We start from the raw sequence: 23,015 nt of genomic DNA on the forward strand, positions 1-23,015 counted from the left end.
CACCTAACCTATCCAAGTCACTCTGCAGCCTCATAGCTGATGGCTGGCTGATCCTCCTTTTAACAAATAAAGTCACTGGCACCAAAAATGGTAAGTTTGCCCTTTAGGAGGACGGGTGATGGTTCCATCCGAAATTCCACCCCATGAAACAGCCTGATTGTAAAATTACCGCTAAAATTACAGATAACTCAGCATATCTTCAATGCCTGCAGAGCCCAATCGGACAGGGCTAGGGGGCAACGTGCTTCGGGCCTCTCCCATGCAGCGTCGCAGAGATTCGGGCTGCGAGGGGCTACTGCACATGCGTGCACACTCTAGCGTGCATGTGCAGGGGTTCCGGCACTGTTTTCAGCGCCGGGACCTGGTTCCGCCCCCAACCCCTCGTGCTGCGCCACACCGAGGTCGAAGACATCCTGAGGAGCTTGGAGAATCACAAGATAAGTTTTCGCCACCCTTTTTATTCCAGAAAGTCGGCGCACCTTATGGAGGTGCGCCATTTTTACAGAGGGCGGAAACTTGGGCCCATTAACCCGAACTCATCGACCTCTGTTTTACCCCATATTCTACACATGGTACTCATTTTATCCATCTTGGAAGGCTGTGTACCCTGTAGATATGCTCAAATTGTAATTTCCAAAATCAGATTGCATTGCAGGCTGCAGTTTCTAAACTGCTGGTTGTGATCAGTACAAGTCAACTGAACTAATCGATTTACACAGGGCCAACTTTTAAGTTTGTAGGTGGATCGTTTTACAGGTGATGGCTTGTGCTTGCAATTGTAAGTGTAGTGTATGGAGAAAGAGTCAGACTGAACACTGTGAGCTCAAAGTGAAGTGTGACCGTAGTCTTTTATTGCCGGTCTCCAGAGTGCCTCTCCAACCTGTGAAGCACTCTTATGAGATCCCTTGGGACTCCGGAGAATGAGCCCTCTGGTGGCTGTACAGAGTATATACAAGTCCAGATACATAAGAATATTCCCCTCTAAAATCAATAGTGTAACTATTTACAAGGTGAGTCGATCTGGGGCCCTTCTTATCCTGGTTGATCATCTCGGTGTGAAGGCTGGTGTTGTTGAATCATTTGTTGCGCTCTCACTGTGCTACTGTCCAGCTGGCCTAGCTGGGCTGCCTGGTGCGTTGGGCCCTGCAGGGCTGCTGTGGATGATGGGTTCTGCTTCGTGGTCAACCGTGGTGTCGGTTGCCACTGGTGTGTGTGTGTTGGGGGATCAAAAAAGGTAGGGTCCAAGGTGGGTTGCTCAGGGTGAGTCTGAGTTTGATTTGGTCCAAGTATTTCCGGTGAATGAGTCCATTTGACCCGAAACACCCTGCTCCCCTCTTTGGCCATGACAGTGCCAGGAAGCCAATTGGGACCTTGCCCATAATTTAACACAAATACAGGATCATTAACTTCAATCTCGCGTGACACATTTGCGCTACCATGGTATACACTTTGTTGAAGCTGCCTCTCTACCTGTTCATGTAGATCAGGGTGAACTAATGAGAGCCTTGTCTTAAGTGCTCTTCTCATGAGCAGTTCAGCAGCTGGGATCCCAGTGAGTGAGTAGGGTCTTGTGCGGTAGCTAAGCAGGACTCGGGATAGGCAAGTCTGCAGTTACCCTCTTCAAGCCTTGCTTGATGGTTTGCACTGCTCTCTCTGCCTGACCATTGGATGCTGGTTTAAACGGGGCAGATGTGACATGTTTGATCCCATTACAGGTCATAAATTCTTTTGAACTCAGCACTGGTAAAACATGACCCGTTGTCGCTCACCAGGACATCGGGTACGCCATGTGTGGCAAACATTGCCCGCAGGCTTTCAGTGGTGGCAGCGGACGTGCTAGCTGACATTATCTCTCATTCAATCCGCTTGGAGTACGCGTCTACAAGCACAAGGAACATTTTACCCAAGAACGGGCCTGCATAGAGAACGTGTACCCTAGACCACGGTTTGGAGGACCAAGACCATAAACTTCGTGACGCCTTCCTGGGTACATTGCTTAACTGCGAGCATGTATTACATCTGTGAACGCAGGACTCTTAAGTCCGCATCCCAAAAGGTTAGTTTGCAGGTGCAGCAGGTAATCAGGAAGGCGAATGGAATGTTGGCCTTCATTGCGAGAGGGCTGGAGTACAAAAGCAGGGAGGTCCTTCTGCAACTGTATAAGGTATTGGTGAGGTTGCACCTGAAGTACTGCGTGCAATTTTGGTCGCCTTACTAAAGGAAGGATACACTGGCTTTGGAGGGGGTACAGAGGCGATTCACTAGGCTGATTCCGGAGATGAGGGGGTTACCTTATGATGATAGATTGAGTAGACTGGGTCTTTACTCGTTGGAGTTCAGAAGGATGAGGGGTGATCTTACAGAAACATTTAAAATAATGAAAGGGATAGACAAGATAGAGGCAGAGAGGTTGTTTCCACTGGTTGGGGAGACTAGAACTCGGGGGCACAGCCTCAAAATACGGGGGAGCCAATTTAAAACCGAGTTGAGAAGGAATTTCTTCTCCCAGAGGGTTGTGAATCTGTGGAATTCTCTGCCCAAGGAAGCAGTTGAGGCTAGCTCATTGAATGTATTCAAGTCACAGATAGATAGATTTTTAACCAATAAGGGAATTAAGGGTTATGGGGAGCGGACGGGTAAGTGGAGCTGAGTCCACGGCCAGATCAGCCATGATCTTGTTGAATGGCGGAGCAGGCTTGAGGGGCTAGATGGCCTACTCCTGTTCCTAATTCTTATGTTCTTATGTTCGATGCCGGGCCACCACACATGGGATCTGGCTATCGCTTTCATCATTACGATGCCTGGGTGGGTACTGTGGAAGTCATTGATGAAGGTGTCTCTGCCCTTCTTGGGGACCACTACTCGATTGCCCCACAGAAGGCAGCCTGCCTGTATAAACATTTCATCTTTGCGCCGCTGGAATGGCTTTATCTCTTCCCACATTTCCACTGGGACACTGGACCAGCTCCCGTGAAGCACACAGCTTTTGTCTAGAGATAATAACGGGTCCTGGCTTATCCAGGTTTTGATCTGCCGGGCAGTGACAGGTGATTGCTCACTCTCAAATGCTTCCATAACCATGGCTAGATCTGCGGGCTGCGCCTAAGAGAGCATCGGCGCGGTTTTCTGTGCCTAGCCTGTGGCAGATGGCGTAGTTGTATGCGGACAATGTGAGCGCCCATCTCTGGATGCAGGCCGATGCGTTGGTATTTATCCTTTTGCTCTCGGAAAACAGGGATATAAGTGGCTTTATGGTCAGTTTCCAATTCGAATTTTAGCCCAAACAGATATTGATGCATTTTCTTTACCCCATAGGCACACATGCTAACACTTCTTTTTCAATCATGCTGTAGGCTCTCTCGGCCTTAGACAGACTCCTGGATGCATAAGCAACTGGTTGCATTTTCCCGAAATCATTAGCTTGTTGCAATACACACCCGACGCCATGTGACGACGCATCACATGCTCGTACCAAACGCTTACATGGATCATACAACACAAGCAATTTGTTTGAGCATAACAATGTTCTCGCTTTTACAAAGGCATTTTCTTGACTTTTGCCCCAAATCCATTCGCCCCCTTTTCGTAGTAAGACATGTGGTTCTAGCAGGATGCTGAGACCCGGTAAGAAGTTACCAAAGTAGTTCAAAAGTCCCAGGAACGACCGCAGCTCCGTCATGTTCTGTGGCCTCGGTGCGTTCTCAATTGCCTCCGTCTTCGCGTTGGTGGGCCTGATGCCGTCCGCCGTAGTCCTCCTTCCCAAGAACTCCACTTCAGGCACCAGGAAAACGCACTTCAAGCGTTTTAACCAGAGCCCCACGTGGTTGAGCCGACTAAGAACCTCCTCCAGATGCTCGACTGTGTTCCGATCCGTGACCGAGCTGTCGTCCTGGAAGACCACGGTGTGCGGGCCCGACTTCAGTAAACTCTCCATGTTTCTCTGGAATATTGCCGCCGCTGATCGGATTCCAAACGGGCACCTGTTATAAACAAAAAGACCTTTGTGCGTGTTGATGCAGGTGAGGGCCTTCGATGATTCCTCCAGTTCCTGCATCATGTAGGCTGAGGTCAGATCCAGCTTCGTGAACGTCTTTTCTCCCGCCAGCATTGCAAAGAGAGCATCGGCTTTTGGAAGTGGGTATTGGTCCTGCAGAGAGAAACGATTGATAGTTACTTTGTAATCACCACAGATGCCGACGGTGCCATCTCCCTTGAGGACTGGACAACAGGACTGACCCACTCGCTGAACTCGATCGGTGAGATGATGCCCTCTCTTTGTAGCTGGTTGAGCTCGATTTCTACCCTTTCATCATGTATGGTACTGCTCTCGCCTTGTGATGGATGGGTCGCGCCCCCGGAATTAGGTGGATCTGCACTTTTGCTCCTTGGAATTTCCCGATGCCTGATTCGAACAGCGAAGGAAATTTGTTTAAGACCTGGGCACACGAAGTGTCGTCAGTGGGCGATAGCACTTGGATGTCATCCCAGTTCCAGCATATCTTTTCCAGCAAGCTCCTGCCGAGCAGCATGGGACCATCGCCCGGTACCACCCAGAGTGGTAGCTTGTGCACCGCTCCATCGTAGGAGACCTTTACGGTAGCACTGCTGATTACAGGAATCAGTTCTTTCTTGTAAGTTCTTAGTTTCGTGCGAATTGGAGTTAAAACTGGCCTTGAGGCCTTGTTGCATCACAACCTTTTTGCTCATGATGGACTGGCTCGCATCCGTGTCCAGCTCCATTGACACTGGGAGTCCATTTAGTTCAACCTTCAGCATTATCGGGGGACAATTCGTGGTGAATGTGTGCACCCCACGTACCTCTGCCTCCTCTATCAGAAGTCCTGTTTCGTCGTGATCCTCCGTGGATCTGTCCTCCTCTGCAACGTGGTGGTTTGCAGGTTTAGCAGGCCTAGCAGCTCGCCTGCACACTCATTGGAGGTGTTCCATTGTTCCACAACCCTTGCAAATGTATCCTTTGAATCGGCATGAATAGAAACGATGGTCACCCCCGCAACGTCAACAAAGTGTTAATGGCCTTGCATTCATCACCCTTGATGATGGACTCTGAGACATCTGTGGAAGTGTAGCTTCAGGTATGTGTGATCTGCCCTGTCTGTTTCGATTCGAAAACAACATCACTTTGTTCACAGTACTTGTAGCAGCACTTGTGTGCTGAGACATTTGCTTAGTATTGTCACTGGTGGCAATGAACGCCTAGGCTATCGCTATGGCCTTACTCAAGGTTGGGGTCTCTACAATCAAAAGTTTGCGAAGTATGGTTTCCTGGCCAATGCCAAATACGAAAAAGTCTCTGAGCATGTGCTCCAAATGTCCTTCAAATTCGCAATGTCCTGCAAGGCGTCTTAGCTCGGCGACATAACTCGCCACTTCCTGGCCTTCAGATCTTTTGTAGGTGTAGAACCGGTACCCCGCCATCAGAACGCTTTCCTTCGGGTTCAAATGTTCTCGGACCAGTGTGCACAAATCGTTATACGATTTCTCCGTGGGTTTCGCTGGAGTGAGCCGATTTTTCATGAGGCCATATGTTGATGCCCCACAGACGGTGAGGTGGATCGCTCTACGTTTGGCAGCGCTCGCTTCCCCATCTAGCCCGTTGGCCATGAAGTATTGGTTGAGTCGCTCCACAAAAGTGTACCAATCATCTCTCTCCGAGAATTTCTCCAGGATGCCCACTGTTCTCTGCATCCTTGGGTTCGCTATCTGTATCTCGTCGCCAGTTGTAGTGTATGGAGAAAGAGTCAGACTGAACAGCGTGAGCTCAAAGTGAAGTGTGACCTTAGTCTTTTATTGTCGGTCTCCAGAGTGCCTCTCCACTCTTAAATACCTGTGCTGCCAAGGGATTATGAGATCCCTTGGGACTCTGGAGAATGAGCCCTCTGGTGGCTGTACAGAGTATATACAAGTCCAGATACATAACAACAAGCACCATTGAAATGTTCAAAGTGGGGTTAAAAATGTGGCTATGAAGAGGTGCTTACTCATCAGCTTTCTATAAAACACTAGTTTGGTCCCAGCTTGGAGTATTGTGTACAATTCTGGTCACTGCACTTTAGGAAGGACGTAAAGACTTTGGAAAGCGTATAGAAGAGATTTACTGCAATGGTTCCAGGAATGAGAGATTACAGTTACCTGGAGAAGCTGGAATTGTTGTTCTTCGAGCAGAGAAGGCTTGGAGGAGATTTGATTGGAGGTGTTTGAAATCATTAAGGGTTTAGATAGAGTAAATAATGGGAAACCCTTTCCAGTGGCTGAAGGGTCGACAACCAGAGGGCATAGCTTTAAAGTGATTGCAAAAGAACCAGAGGTGACATGAGGACATTTGGAATGCACTGCCTGATGTGCTGGATATAGATTTACTAGTCGCTTTCAAAATTGGATAAATACGAGGAAGAGAAAAATCCGCAGGGATATGGGGAAAGAGCGGGGAGTGGGGCCAACGGGATTGCTCTTCGAAATAGGCGGCACAGTTTCGTTGGGCCGAATGGCCTCTTTCTGCTGTACTATTCCAGAGTCCTATGGTTTACCTGTTGCGCTTTTGCAGATCAGTGCTGATTTTGCAGGACCTGGGATCTATGCCGAAGATGAGTCAGAGAGACTTAGCTTTGCAGTTCATGCTTCCTCAGTCAACACAGCAAATCTTCTGAGGAAGAAGGCCTAATTGTTGAGGGTTTAGCTTAACAGTGAGAGTCCAGGCAGTAAAAGAAATAGAGTTTGGAAAGATCCTGATATGCAAAACGTTCTGCTCTGTTGGACAAAATGCGCAGTGTCTCATGATTACTGCTCAATGCCGCATTGCTCAGATGGAAAACAAGTTGACCCGACATCAACAATGGGTAGAATCCGAAATGAGAGTGACTGAATAATGGCTTAGTGAATGGGAAAGCCAGACAGCATTGTTTTATAAAAGCTTCATGATGAGAAAACTAATGCTGATGGTGGAGCTACTGAAGCTTGGAAAAGGAATGTGCTGACACAGCGGCTAAAATAATTTAACCCACAGCACAACTGTGATAAAACCAGACAGATTTGAAAATCGCACACTAACTTTTAAAACCTTTTTAGAAGTTTTTCTTTACAATTGTAACTTTTTAAACCAAGGGCTAGATTTTCCACTTCACATCTCCCATTTATGGCCCATCTATCGCCCAAAACTGACCTCTATCACCCATTTTGAGCAAAAAGTGGAAACTAGGCTGGAAAACAGGTGCCTAAGCTTCCACTTTGATCGCCTAGAAGATCGCCGAAATTATAGCCCACACAAGGCCCATCCCAAGTTTCAGCACCTAGCATGCACTTCGCTGGGCCGATGTAAGGCCCAAAACAGTGCTGAGAAATAGTTGCTTTTTCTGGGCCTAAGAGAAGGAAAATGGGCACTACGGATGCCATTTTGACTTCAATGGAAGGGTAGAGGATTAGTTGTGATTTAATTAGAGCTAGTTGTACTCAGAATATTGGGACAGGGAATATAAATAGATATTAGTACATTATTTTTTAGTAAATAGGTTTTATATAGTATAATTTATTGATAGCTGTAAGTTTTCATATAGTTATCGTTATGTTATTTTTAGTAAATAAGTTTTATATAATAGAATTTATTGGAAGGTTTTACATATATTTTATATATTGAATTTATTAGAAAGCTTTTACATAGTGAAGTTATTTACTGATATTGTTGGTGTCTATCAAACTGACTGGTAAACAGCGTAGAGAGTACAGAGAGTGCAGAGTACAGTGATTAGATATTAAGAGATTATTAAAATCACAAATCAGCACGCTACACACAGCTGCATTTGCCAGGTGACTGAAGCTCTTTATGCTCGTGGAGGGACTTAATGAGATTCACAATGACCAGGGAGGCACAGACAGTGAGTACTTTTCGGTTTCCAAAGAATAGCAGACTTCCCCAAGGTGCAGGGAGCAATATACTGTACGCACATTGCCCTCAAAGCACCATGAAATAACGCGGAGGTCTTTCATAACAGAAAGGGGTTCCACTCGCTAAATGTGGACATTTCAGATGTTGATTTACAGTTAGGGTTAATCAAAATACTTTCAATTGCTTGGGGTGTCCTTTAGGTCTTGCCTTCAATGGCCTATCATCAGAACTTATGCTTATTTTATAAAATTTAGTGTTACTGAAGTGTTACTAAAGTACTCGTATCTTAATAGAATGAACAGATATGGAATAACATCGGTATAATTGATAACTAATGTAACTAAGAGAGAAGACACACACAATTTATTGAATTGAAGAAAAAAAAATTTATTAACAAAAACACAAATAAAAATTGAAAAATTATCCCTCCAACCCCCCCCCCCCCGCCCCCCACACCAATCCACCCTTCCTTCAAATACTCAAAACACTTAACAGTTAACAATTCACAATTTACAATTAATCTTTTAACAACTAACAAAAGTAACAAACAGGAACAAGGACAATTGAACAAGTTAACAAACTTTGTGAAAAAACGTCCCCCTCCCTACTTGCGGCCACGTTTTCCTCCAGGTCCAGTACCACCCAGTATCCGTACCCCACTCGCCCATTTTGGTCTACGCAGACCGACACCAAAACATCGTGCAGTGTAGGACGGCAAGACTTCCTGCCGTGGTGGAGGTGATGGAGCGGAAGTGGAAGCCTGAAGCTCGACTTCCGAGTCAGGAGGAACTGTGTCCTTCGTTCTCGCTTGCGTGCTCAGGGTCTCACTGCAAGTAGACACGACACCTTGGGATGCAGCGCCGTGTCCAGCCAGCAACGCATGCCGTAGGGCATTGGTTGCGGCTGTCTGCTGCCAAATGGCCTCCAAGGCTTCCCTTACAGTCTGTGCTTGCTCGGAAGATCAATTGGAGAAGTTCATGCAGAACTCACTCCAGGATGCTGGAAACTGGCTCCTGTTCGCAGAGAATCCCACGAACACCTGGATAAGGTCGCGACCAATCGCGACCGTCTCCCTGCACAGGGAAATCAAGCTCTCTGTCTGGTACTCCGTGGTAGGCGATTGCTCACCACGCTGACCGGATCTCCGTGGGATCGGCGTTTGCAAAATGATGCGCTTTGGCGTAGTCACCTGCACACCGCTTGGTCCTGGTGCTTCTTCCATCTCAATCGAGGTGTTCCCCCCACCCCACAATAAAAATCTCATCATCCTCCTCCTCCTCCTGCTCGTCCTCCGCCGTCTCAACCTCCTGCGAGCTGCTTAAGGGGTCTATCACATTTTGAGATGTCTCTGCTACCGAGCACTGCTCAACGGACACTTGACTTTAGAAAGATGAATTAAATTTCTAAATAACTCATAACAATACATATCAATATATTTCAATATTTCAATATCAATATCAATATTTCAATATAACCCAAAACTTTGCAAAACCACTTATGCACAAGGGTTCATCAGGGTTAACATGGCCTCATTCGTAGATCAGACTACATCTAAATTAATGAATTATAATTGCATAACAAATGCGTAACTATGATATTTCTCGTATGCATTTAGTAATGTTTGGTACATTGCACATTTCACATTACTCACCAGACTCAAGGGTGGGCTCAGCCACGCCACGAGTCGTGACTGAACGGCTTTCAGGCCCCACCAAGGCCACCGCAAGCTCCTCCTACGAATTAAGTGTGTGCACTGTCGCGGAGCCGCCACCTGTCCTCCTTTGCTCCGCATGGTTCATAATGATCTTTTTCTGTGAATGATAATTTAACATTGCACGGCATAAGCTACTGTACTTGACAATAAACATTGAAGACTGATTTAAATGTTCAATTGTTACATAACATCGTAGTGCATATTAATAATTTTTAATATTCTAATTATAAACAGTAAGTAAATAATACATATGTATGATTTTAAATGATTTTTAAATATCTTTTAAATATTAAAATGCAATTTACTTTGGTAGCTGCATATGAATTATTTTAAATACTATAACATGCAACTTAGTATTCGGGTGAATAAATGTAATTGGTAATGTAATTTTTTTAAATTGAATGTCGTTTTTAAATTAATGTTATTACTTAATTATAAATAAATAACATTGAGGATTTTGTTTGCAATTTATAAACATCAAGTAAATAATACATAATAATAATTTATAAAACATGAAGTAAATAATACTTACGTGTGCTTTTAAATATGACTTTTAAATATGTTTTAAAGACATATAAAATCCAACTTATTCTGGCAGCTGCCAGCAGGCTGTTCCATCTCTTGCGGCACTGGTTAGCCGTCCGCACCTAATTGGATGCCGATGTGACCACATTGGCAATCTCCAGCCAGATCCGTCTATCGGCACGGGGAGGAGGTTTTCCAAGGCCACCCCATGTCAAGTCCTCCCACCTTGTGGAAACAACATTTACAAGGGCCTCGTTCGGCTCCTCACTAAAGGCTTTTGCCCTTTGCCTCTCCATCTCCCTTCTATTTGGTGTTTTCATTGTTGAATTTTAAATCAAATTAGCAAAATAAAAAACTACTTCCTCACTGCTTCCTCGATGACTCTCCTTCTCCTCTTCTCTCCCTACCGCTCTCTCCGACCCACCCTGTCCTTCTGAGCATGTGCGATGACCCATGAACTCTCCAAACGGAGCAAAAAAAATCAACCCAAAAGAAAAACATCACACACATGCGCACAATATCGTTGCTAGGGAAGCTTTTTTTTTGGACTTCAGTTTGACTTCCTCTTTTTTTAGGCAATCGTGAGATTGCTGAGAAATCTGATCGCCCATTTGACATCGCTGGAGTAAGGCCGAGTGGAAAATCTGAAAAAAAAAATGGGTCTTATGCTGGCGATCAGCATGGGCGATACATCACACATCGCTGGGATATGGCCCATTTTTTGGGGGCCTTAGCCACCTAGTGGAAAGTCTAGCCACCTATTGGAAAGTCTAGCCCCACGTATTAATTAATATGTAAAGTGCAGTCATTTACGAATGGGTGATGTTATGAATAATAGCAGAGATCACAAGGGATCTGGGATATTTGCATTCTGCTCAGTGCTCAGTTAGATACAAAGGTCATTTGCATTATTTGCCAAATTGATCACTACCCCTAGATTCAATCGCAGTGGGAGTATGGATAATCACAGCCCCAATATTTCCACTTCTGTAAAGCTTTGTGAATTATAAATGGATTTTATTTTGCTAGAAAAGAAGTTTAAAAAACTAATTGTATAAAAACTGTAAAATACACAATTCTCACTGGTACCTTTATTGTGATTTTAGCATAAATTAGTTCAGCTCAGCCCTAATGGACTTTAATTTAGATTCACTGTTGGTTTCCAAGCTATATTTTATTCAACTTTAAAAGCAGGTTCTGTTATTGCTCGAGTGAGATGCTGGTCCACCTGTGGTGGAAGCAGAGCTCCATCTTGTTTCAATGCACACAATCTCTGTATTATATCTTTTGCATATGAAGGTTTTGATCTGCTAATATACTATGAAATTTAAAATGAAACTGTTTAGCTGCATTGTGAAAATTATTCTTTTGCCTTGGTGCCCGAGTCAAAGCAACATGCAAATATTGCTGAGGACTTATATGCATTCCTGGGGCAGATTCTCTAGCCCAGTCAGTCCTTCAGGGAGGGAAGTCATGTCTCGATAATTGTATCAGAATAACGTCTCTGGCCCTTGAGATGTGGGGATTATGTGTAGCTTTCAGATGAATACTGGTCACTAAGAATTGTCCTTGAGACCAAACGATTTGAGATGCAAGTCAGGTGTTGGAAGATATCAAAAGTCATCCAAATGACAAAAATCACCAGCACATGCATGATCTAATTGAAAGCGATGAAAAGCATGTTTATTTACCTTGTATGAAAGGATTTTTTTGATCTGTTATTGAAAGCCATTGCTTAAACCATTATTTCCACATGCTGACAGTGAATTTGAATTCCCTGTGGCTTATCCACATCATGCTCTTCAAACATGATCAGTGTTCATTGATGAAATAATTTGGGCTTACTTAAAACCCTCTTAATTTTAATTAACAGATTTTAAGATTGCAGAGATTTTACTAATGTAGATTGTAAGTTAAGAATTATATTTCTGATTCTGTGATCTATCTCTTTTGCTTGTGCGTAGTTTAAAATTGTACAAATAAATCTGACTACAGGTTGAACCTCTCTGGTCCGGCTCCCTCGGGACCTGACCGGTGCCGAAACAGAGAATTTTCTGAACCATGGGAGGTCAGTGTTGGTGATCACTGAGTGAGGGAGGAGAGGCGGGAAATGTTGGTGATTGGTCATTTCTGTCTGTCTCAGGTCTGACGTCCCTTCACTGCGCCATCAAGTCCCACAATTCCACAATGAGGAAGCAGAGTGAGATGCTGAGCATCACTCTGGCGCTTAACAGTGAGGTCCAAGTCCAGGCCCAGGAAAGCGGCAGTTCTGCAAATAATGCCAAACTACAGATGTTCCCAGACCATAGAGTGCCGGACCAGAGAGGTTCAACCTGTACTAGTTTTAGCCTGAAAGACAAGATGTGATGGTGTGGAGTTTTCACCTTTTTGTAGTAAACAGGTGTGCATGGTGTTTGGCCTATTCAAACTCTGGTGCAAAGTACCTGAGTATAGAGACAATTCTGTGGCACTCCACTCCCATTTACACCACTTACAAGGGTGCATGTTTAGGGTCATGCACACAAAATGAGGGTTTGGAGTAAACCCACATTATAACCGCACCACTTTGTTGGGACTCTACACTTTAGAGAAGCCTAGACTTAGAGGTGATCTGATTGAGGTTTATAAGATAATGAAGGGAATAGATTGACAATTTAAATAGATTAGGGAGGACCAGGGGTCACAAATTTAAGTTGTACAAGGTCAGGTGAGAGGAGGTAGTTCTTTTCCCAGAGAATACCGGATCTCTGGAACAGGCTGCTGACTCGTGTGGTGACTGCTAATTCCTTCAAGCGAGAGCTGAACCTCTTTGTGGCTGGGGCGGAGATCACCTTACAGAAGGTCGGTACTACAGGGAATTCAGGGACAGACTGATCTCCTGGCTAGTTTTGATCGCTTAGATGGGTCGGAGAAGAACTCCCCAGAATTTTTTCCCCAAATGAAGCCTGGGTTTTTAAATCTGTCTTCTTTCCCAGGAGATCACATGATTTGGGGTGGGGTGGAGTGTCTATGTTGTGATACACAAGGTATTGCAATTGTGTGGGACACCCTCGATGGGCCAGATGGTCTTTACCTGTCCGTCATTGTTCGTAGGTTCATAATGAACAAACTGTACCGTGGCCATAGTATTATATTTAAGATAGTTTGTTGACATTGTTTCCTTATCTTTGCAGAATATCCTACTTTATGAGTGGTTACCTGCTTTCATTGGACAAAATGTGAGCATGTATGGAGGTCAGTATGGTTTATGGTTGCCCAGAAACTCCTGTAAACTGTGGCAAATTAAATCAAACAAATCACGTGTTTCCAGAGAGTAATGCTGAGCATTTCTGATTTGCTATCTATTTTTCAGGCTATAAGAAACAAGTAGATCCTGGTATCTCACCTGAATTTCAGGCTGCAGCTATTAGAATCATCAACTCCATGGTTCCACCAGGCATCTATATGAGGTAGGAGAGATAAAGATCATGTTGACTTAACGCTTCTCTGTATTTTTATAGGTGACCCATTGTGTTTGATCCACCTCTGTTGTATTGTTGGAATCTTTAATTTAATTTGCCTAAAAAGCTTGGCCTATACAGTTTGATGATATAAAAGTCCATTCAATCTTAGGTTAGCCTGGCTCAGTGGATCTCCCTCTCACTTCTGAGTCAGAAGGTTGTGGGCTCAAACTCTACTCCAGCACATTAGCATGTAAATATTGGCTGCCATTTCAGTGCGGTACTTAGGCGTTGTCAAAGGTGCCGTCTGTTAGACAAGATGTTAAACCGAGGCTCTTTCTCCCTGGTCGTAGATGTAAAAGATCCCATGGTGCCTTTTTGAGTTCTCCCAGTGGCTTGATCAGCATTTGTCCCTCAACCAACATCACCAAAACCAACAAATTTCAATAATGTTGGCGCGATCTGGTGGTGCGAAAATTGGCGACTGTATTTGTCTAAATAACAACAGTAACTATACTTCAGAAGTAATTCATTATCTGTGGAGCACTTTTGGATATAGCTCATATCTGGGTCTGCTGTAGACTAATTTACGCCCCTCCCTATCTCTCTAATCTCCTCCACCCCCACAACCCTCCCGAGATGTCTGCGCTCCTCTAAACCTGCCCTCTTTAGCATCCCTGATTATAAACGCTCAACCATTGGTGGCCGTGCCTTCTGTTGCCTGGTCCCAAGCTCTGGAACTCCCTCCCTAAACCTCTCTACCTTTCTCTCCTTCAAGACGCTCCTTAAAACATACCTCTTTGATCAAGCTTTTAGTCACCTGCGTTAATTGCTACTTATGCAGCTCGATGTCAAATTTTTATCTCATAATACTCCTGTGAAGCGCCTTGGGATATTTCACTACGTTAAAGGCGTTATATAAACACAAGTTGTTGTTTCCTTTGATAATTCAACAACTCCATTATTGTTGCATCATGCGACAACCAGGATGGTAGAAGGCGAATTAGATGGACCTTGGTCCTTTTACATCGAGATTCCTATATTCCATTTGTTTCCTAACTAAAATACCAGATGTAAGTGAAATGTAAAAACCATTCCGAAATTGACGGTGATGCCAACACTTACTCCTATTTGACTCTTCCAGGAATAAAGCATGCCAGTTTCGAAACATTGTTTTGAATGGTTATAACAGAACATACCCAGCACTTCGAGTGTGCAATAACTTCTGGAATAGAAAGGTATGGTAGTGCAACGATTACAGTACTGAACTGGCAAGCAAGAGGGCGTGACTTTAAATTACACCGTTACTAATTGTGAAATGGAGTTGAATAATTCTGGATATCTGTGGAATGGCACTGCAAAAAAATTACCATGGAACCTGCCGATTGTTGTAAAAGCCCAACTGGTTCACAAATGTCCTTCAGGGAACGTAAGAAATAGGGGCAGGAGTAGGCCATACGGCCCCTCGAGCCTGCTCAGCCGTGCAATAAGAGCATGACTGATCTTTGACCTCAAATACACTTCCCACCCACCCACCCCCGATCCCAATATCCCGTGATTCCACTAGGGAAGGGAACCTGTGGTCCTTACTCAGTCTGTTCTACATGTGGCTCCAGTCCCACGATGAGGTTGATTCTTAATGCCCTCTGAAGTGGCCCGGCGAATCACTTGGTAGGGACTGGAGAGGGATTTTGACAGCCTCCTGAGAAGAAAAGCAATTTTTTTTTTAAATGAAAAAAAATTATACACCAAACGCACTCCATAGACATCACCGTACCGTACTCCAACTTTGCACTACTGAATTAAATTCTCAGCTCTCACCACGTGACATCCGTGAAAATGATTTAGTTTAAATTGCTGCGTTTGTTTGAATGAGCAAATCGTAAATATATATTAAAAATCCAAAAGCAAACCTGCTGGCACTTGGCTCGAACCATGGCGTTCATTTGCTTTATATTAGCCAGAAGAGGCGAGGGCCCGGGGTTTGCCCACACTGCGATATGTGTGCGCACACTAGGTCCGTGCAGCAGAGCTGGTCTCCAGACGTCCTGGTTAATCCTTGCCACTGGACCAAGACCTAACTCTGTCAAGCCCGTGTGGTGGCTGGTGTGCAACGGCCACCACACGTTAAAAAAAATCCACGCACAGGCATCTTCCACCCTTCAACATGTAGTTCGGGACCTCCATTGAAACACCTGTGAACTTTTTGACGTGGAAGCAAGTCATCCTCGATTCGAGGGACTGTCTATGATTAGTCATGGTGGACTGTGTTACTATTTTTTGAAAAAGGGTCCAGAAAAAGAATTAACCAAACTATGAAAAAAATGCCCGAGTAACGCTGACATTTTATATTTTTTCCTCATGCTTTTTTGCTTGGGTTTCGCAATACGATGTGGGGTGAAGCTGCTCCCATGCTTCAGGCTCAGCCGCTCTGCAGCGGTTTTGGGAGAGCAGTGAGGGATGGGTGCGTGGGGGGGATGGTGAGAATCCCTACATGCGCCGATTTTGGTTTCTCTCCCTGTGCAGAAGCACTCGGCCACCTTACGTCGAGGGACAGCGATCTTAAGTCCGTGTTCCACAATCAAACAGCAATTGAGCTTTTGCCATGTGTCAGAAACTTTTTTCCATGTGTTGTGTATCTGTAAAGCATGCACTCCCATGTTCCGCCACCAGGAGTGCATCCCCTGAAGTCCCAAGGGATCCCAGCATCCCTTGGGAGCACTGTATATAAGCCGGCCCCTAAGACCTGTTCCTCACTCTGAAGTGTCTTAATAAAGACTGAGGTCACTGTTACTTTAACGTCCCTGTGTGCAGTCTCATCTGTGTTCGGAACACAACAACTGGCGACGAGTATATGAATCCAATGCAAAGATGCAGCAAACTGTGGGCATCCTGGAGAAGTTCTCATTGGGTGAGGACTGGGAAGCCTATGTCGAATGGCTAGACCAGTACTTTGTAGCCAACGAGCTGGACGGAGAAGGAAGCGCTGCAAAAAGGAGAGCGGTCCTCCTCACGGTCTGCGGGGCACCGACCTACAGCCTCATGAAGAATCTTCTGGCTCCGGTGAAACCCACAGATAAATCGAATGAGGAGCTGTGTACACTGGTTCGACAGCATCTTAATGCGAGGGAGAGCGTCTGATGGCGAGGTATCAGTTCTACACGTGCCAGCGATCTGAAGGTCAGGAAATGGCGAGCTACGTCATCGAGCTAAGGCGACTTGCAGGACAATGTGAGTTTGATGGCTACCTGGAGCAAATGCTCAGAGACTTTTTTTGTACTGGGCATTGGCCACGAGACCATCCTACTAAAACGTTTGACTGTAGAGGCACTGACCCTCAGTAAGGCCATTGCAATAGCACAGGCGTTTATGTCCACCAGTGATAACACCAAACAAATCTCTCAGCACACAAGTGCTAGCAATGTTCATAAATTAACTGGAACTGTGTTTGCGAGCAGAAATATACAGGGCAGAACCCACTGCAACAAAGGATGAATGCAAGGCAATTCACATCTTTTTGGCGTTGTGGAGGCTTCCATTCAGCCTATTCATGCCGCTTCAAAGGGTATGTTTGCAAGAGCTGTGGAACAATTGGGCACCTCCAACGAGCTTGCAGGCGAGCTGCAAGCTCTGCAAAACCTGCTAACCACCACGTGGCAGAGGAAGATCGGTCCATGGTGGATCAAAGCAATTTCGAGCCTCAGAGAGGAGGCAGATGCTGAAGTACACGGGATGCACATATTTTTGACGAAATGTCCACCTATAATGCTAAATGTAAAATTGAATGGCTTACCCGTAGCTATGGAACTGGACACTGGCGCTAGCCAATTCATCATGAGCAAAAAGATGTTTGAGAGACTCTGGTGCAACAAGGCACTCAGACCATCCCTGAGCCCCATCTACACGAAACTGAGAACGTACACAAAAGAGCTTATCACTGTCCTGGGCAGCGCCATGGTCAAGGTCACCTACGAGGGCACGGTGCACGAATTGCCACTCTGGATTGTCCCGGGCAATGGCCCCACACTGCTTGGAAGGAGCTGGCTGGGCAAAATCCATTGGAACTGGGATGACACCCGAGCGCTATCGCATGTCGATGATGCCTCATGTACCCAGGTTCTTAACAAATTTCCTTCCTTTTTGAGCCAGGCATTGTAAACTTTTCCGGGGCGAAGGTGCGGATCCACTTGGTCCCAGAGGCACGACCCATTCACCACAAGAAGCGAGCGGTACCTCACATGATGAGGAAGAGAGTGGAAATTGAGCTGGACAGGCTGCAATGTGAGGGCATCATCTCCCCAGTGGAATTCAGCGAGTAGGCCAGCCCGATTGTTCCAGTACTCAAAAGTGATGGCACGGTCAGGATTTGTGGCGATTATAAAGTAACTATTAATCGTTTCTCACAACAGGACCAATACCCGCTACCTAAAGCAGACGACCTATTTGCGACGCTGGCAGGAGGCAAGACGTTCACCAAGCTCGACCTGACTTCGGCCTACATGACGCAGGAGTTGGAGGAGTCTTCGAAGTGCCTCACCTGCATCAACATGCACAAGGGACTATTCATCTATAACAGATGCCAGTTTGGAATTCGGTCGGCTGCAGCGATCTTCCAGAGAAACATGGAGAGCCTACTCAAGTTGGTACCACGCACGGTGGTTTTTCAGGACGACATATTGGTCACGAGTCGGGACACCGTTGAGCACCTACAAAACCTGGAGGAGGTCCTCCAGCGACTGGATCGCGTAGGGCTGCGGCTGAAGAAGTCGAAATGCGTCTTCATGGCAATAGAAGTGGAGTTTTTGGGGAGAAAGATCGCGGCGGACGGCACTCGGCCCACAGACGCCAAGACAGAGGCTATCAGGAACACGCCCAGGCCACAGAACAGAGCTGCGGTCTTTCCTGGGAATCCTCAACTATTTTGGTAACTTCCTACCGAGGTTAAGCACTCTTTTAGAGCCCCTACATGTGTTGTTGTGCAAAGGTGAGAACTGGGTATGGGGAAAAAAACCAAGTAATTGCTTTTGAGAAAGCCAGAAACATTTCATGCTCCAACAAGCTGCTTGTATTGTATAACCCGTGTAAAAGACTTGTGCTAGCATGTGATGCGTCGTCGTACGGAGTCGGGTGTGTATTACAACAAGCTAACGTTGCAGGGAAGTTGCAACCTGTCACCTATGCCTCCAGGAGCTTGTCTAAGGCCGAGAGGGCCTGCAGCATGATTGAGAAAGAGGCATTAGCGTGTGTGTTCGGGGTAAAGAAAATGCATGAGACCTGTTTAGCCTCAAATTTGAGCTGGAAACCGATCACAAGCCCCTCACATCACTGTTTGTTGAAAACAAGGGGATAAATACTAATGCTTCAGCCGCATACAAAGGTGGGCACTCGCGCTATCAGCGTATAACTATACCATCTGTCACAGGCCAGGCACCGAGAACTGTGCGGATGCTCTCAGTCGGCTACCATTGCCCACCATGGGGGTGGAAATGGCACAGCCTGCAAACTTGTTGATGGTGGTGCAGCCCGCAGACTTGTTGATGGTCATGGAAATGTTTGAAAATGATAATTCACCTGTCACGGCTCGCCAGATTAGGACTTGGACCAGCCAAGATCCTCTGCTGTCCCTAGTAAAAAACTGTGTACTGCATGGGAGCTGGGCCAGCATCCCCGTTGAAATGCAAAAGCTAATCAAGCTGTTCCAGCGGCATAAGGACGAGCTGTCCATTCAGGCAGACGGCCTGTTGTGGGGTAACCGCAACGTGCTACCCAAAAAGGGCAGAGAAACATTCATCTCGGATCTCCACAGCACACACCCGGGTATAGCAATGATGAAAGCGATAGCCAGATCCCACGTGTGGTGGCCCGGTATTGACTCTGACTTAGAGTCCTGTGTACGGCAATGCAGCGTGTGTGCTCAGTTGAGCAATGCGCCCAGAGAGGCACCACTAAGTTTGTGGTCCTGGCCTTCCAGACCATGGTCAAGGATCCATGTCGACTATGGGATCAAACATGTCACCTCGGCCCCGTTTAAACCAGCCTCCAATGGGCAGGCAGAGCGGGCAGTACAAACAATCAAACAGAGCCTTAAATGAGATAAAGAAGGCTCACTCCAAACCCGCCTGTCCCGCGTACTGCTCAGCTACCGCACGAGACCCCACTCACTCACAGGGATGCCCCCGGCTGAGCTACTGATCAAAAGAACACTTAAAACCAGACTCTCGCTGGTTCACTCCAACCTGCGTGATCAGGTAGAGAGCAGGCGGTAGCAACAAAATGTAAAGATGGTCGTGCTACTGTGTCACGGGAAATTGATCTGAATGACCCTATGTATGTGCTAAACTATGGACATGGTCCCAAGTGGATCGCAGGCACGGTGATAGCTAAAGAAGGGAGTAGGGTGTTTGTAGACAAAGTAGACAATGGACAAATTTGCAGAAAGCACCTGGACCAAACGAGGCTGCGGTTTACAGACTGCCCTGTACAACCCACAGCAGACACCACCTTTTTCGAGCCCACAACACACACCCAAAGGATCAACGACACCACCCCGGACCAGGAAATCGAACTCATCACACCCAACAGCCCAGCAAGGCCAGGCTCACCCAGCAGCCCTGCAGGGCCAACAACACGCCAACCCAGCGATGGCACAGCCAACACACCAGAACAGACATTTGTACCGAGGTGGTCCACCAGGGAAAGAAAGGCTCCCAACCGCCTCACCTTGTAAATAGTTCACTTTGACTTTGGGGGGGGAGTGATGTAGTGTATCTGCAAAGCATGCCCTCCCATGTTCCACCACCAGGAAGCGCATACCCTGAAGCCCCAAGGGATCCCAGCATCTGTATATAAGCCGGCCCCTAAGGCCTGTTCCTCACTCTGGAGTGTCTTAATAAAGAGTGAGGTCACTGTTACTTTAACCTCCCTGTGTGCAGTCTCATCTGTGTTCGGAACACAATACCATGCTTAATAAAATGTAGCTTCGTTATGCAATTACATTATTATAAAATTCATCTGCATCATCTATAGTATTGCTTTGTCATTATAGACAGTACTATATTTGGATGGACGAGCCTTGATGATGCTTTGAAATCATGTCCTTCCATTTGTATCAATAATGCCCATTCTGATCAGGAATTCAAAGCTGATTTTTCATTTTTACCCTCCCTGTACAATTCTAACAAGTTTATCACGACCTTAACAAGATCTTAATGGTCTTAACGAAACAAATATTACCCCCTCTCCTCCATAATCGGAGGACCAGATCAGAGTCGTGGTAAAGTTGTAAAAGTAAGATCCATTAGCATTTTTTACCACCAGTGTTCCCCTGTTTACTTGTGTCTGCTTTCTTCTTCTAATTAATTCAGGGAGGATATTTATGCTGTGTGGAGACTTGCGGGTGTAATCCTATATTCTCCCATTCCCCAGTGCAATGTGTTAGTTACAGCAATGTGCTGCGTATTGATGCAAAGTGGCTTGTAGTTATGGAAGCCATTTTCTTTCTATTTCTTTCTTTGTATTTTTTGGCGGAGAATTCTTTAACTGGTTAGATTTGTGTGGTGATTCACGGTATCCATAATGAAAGCATGAAATTCCTTGTGCATTATTTGTTTGCCCATTTAACGAATTTGGTTACAAAGCTATGCAAATGCCAAGCCATCCTCATGTTGAGAATAAAGATTCACCAGAAATGTGCTAATCAAAATACAGTAATGGTACATTTCTACAATACTTTATTAATCTACTTGAATAATATTTATTTGTGACCACTTGGTCGATTTTGGTTGATTGAATTTAGATATTTTCCCACCCCTCCATTTCATTACATGTCCTGGGCCAATATTTATCCCTCAACCAACATAACAAAAACTATTTATCTCTTCATTATTACATTGCTGTTTGTGGGAGCTTGCTGTGCACATATTGGCTGCCGCGTTTCCCACATTACAACAGTGACTGCACTCCAAAAGAAAGATCGACTGTAAAGCGCTTTGAGTCGTCCGGTGGTCGTAAAAGGTGCTACGCAAATGCAAGTCTTTCTTACATGTTTTATGGCTTTTGTGCTTCTAGAATCCAAACATCAATGATCCAGAAGACATAGATGATCTGATTCTGGGGATGGCTTCTCAAATAGCGGAACAAGAGGACCATATTGTGGTGACAGATCTCAGAGGTAAAAACACTGTCCTGGAAAAAGGGTTTAAAAAACGTTGACCTGTTTTCCTGGAGTTGGGTAACTCTGGCTTCGCTCTGGGCCATTCCAAAATTGGTTACATACACCTGTCACACTATTAAGAGTGCACGTACTGAGTCATCCTCACGTGTTGGGAAGAACAAAAATTCACCAAAATGTGCACTAAATAAATAAAAACTGAAAACATTTGACTGTAAATGCTATAAAACTGAAACAAAAGCAATAAATACTGGAAATCTAGGATCATTCGGAACAGGAGGAGGCCATTCAGCCCTGCTTCATCATTCAATTAGATCATGGTTGGTCTTCACATCAACTCCATTTAACTGTCTTTGCTCCAGATCCTTACCTAACAACAATCTATCTCTGTCTTGAATTATCGCAGCATCCACAGTTTAGAGAGAGAATGTTCCAGATTTCTTCCACCCGTTGTGTGAAAAATTGCTTCCTGATTTCGGTCGTGAATTCTAATTTTAAGATTCTGTCCCCGCGGTCTTCATTTAGCCAACAAGAGGAAATAGATTCTCAGTATCTACCCTATAGAATCATTGAAATTTATGGCACAGAAGGAGGCCATTCGGCCCATTGTGTCTGTGCCGGCCGACAAAGAGCTATCCAGCCTAATCTCTCGTTCCAGCTCTTAGTCTGTAGCCCTGCAGCTTGCGGCACGTTAAGTGCACATCCAAGTACCTTTTTAAAAATGTGATTAGGGTTTCTGCCTCAACCACCTTTACTGCCCTCCGGGTGAAAAATTTCTTTCAACTCAGGATTCGCACTAACAAACAACGCTGAAAACAAATTAAAGGTGTACGCAGGCTCCCTTGATTCTGAAATCATTACGAAGCCTCCAGATGCAACTAGGTCCTGTCTGTTTAAATTGTTTTTTTGAGCCAGTAAGCAGAATGTGCGTTAAATGCAGAAGCAACCAAATACTGTGCCAGCTGGTGTTCCACTCAGCATGTACCCCGCTCACTGGTACAAAGCTCGTTATCAGCCATGATCAGATTGAATGGTGGTGCAGGCTCAAAGGGCCGAATGGCCTACTCCTGCACCTATTTTCTATGTTTCTATGTTAAACAGCTACATCAAGAAGTTCAATGCTTTTAAAATGAAGCGTGATGCAAGCATGACTTTACATTGAATAAGACAGGCTCTATATTCATTAAAATGTGTCTTAAAGAGATGAAAATATGAAAACTTCATACCCCAGACTGTATCAAATGTCAGACATTGAGGTATAATTGATAA

The 23,015-nt window shown here is 45.3% G+C and overlaps 1 protein-coding gene and 1 long non-coding RNA gene across 3 annotated transcripts in view; one reads left to right on the forward strand and one right to left on the reverse strand.

The window, feature by feature from the left end:
- Positions 1 to 23,015, forward strand: part of LOC139234116 (dual oxidase 2-like) — a 141,363-nt gene that overhangs the window by 40,827 nt on the left and 77,521 nt on the right. For both annotated transcript variants that reach the window (XM_070865075.1, XM_070865074.1), the window contains exons 8-11: positions 13,310 to 13,370; positions 13,489 to 13,585; positions 14,721 to 14,814; positions 21,644 to 21,746. In XM_070865075.1, the coding sequence (XP_070721176.1) occupies positions 13,310 to 13,370; positions 13,489 to 13,585; positions 14,721 to 14,814; positions 21,644 to 21,746 (355 nt within the window). The remainder of the gene's footprint in view (positions 1 to 13,309; positions 13,371 to 13,488; positions 13,586 to 14,720; positions 14,815 to 21,643; positions 21,747 to 23,015) is intronic.
- Positions 8,382 to 23,015, reverse strand: part of LOC139234117 (uncharacterized) — a 108,913-nt gene continuing 94,279 nt past the window's right edge. The window contains exons 2-3 of the long non-coding RNA XR_011588277.1: positions 13,522 to 13,576; positions 8,382 to 9,708 (exon numbers count right to left, since the gene is read on the reverse strand). This is a non-coding gene — a long non-coding RNA (uncharacterized lncRNA). The remainder of the gene's footprint in view (positions 9,709 to 13,521; positions 13,577 to 23,015) is intronic.

This window comes from Pristiophorus japonicus, chromosome 21 (assembly GCF_044704955.1).
Source record: "Pristiophorus japonicus isolate sPriJap1 chromosome 21, sPriJap1.hap1, whole genome shotgun sequence".
Classification (NCBI taxonomy): Eukaryota; Metazoa; Chordata; class Chondrichthyes; family Pristiophoridae; genus Pristiophorus; species Pristiophorus japonicus.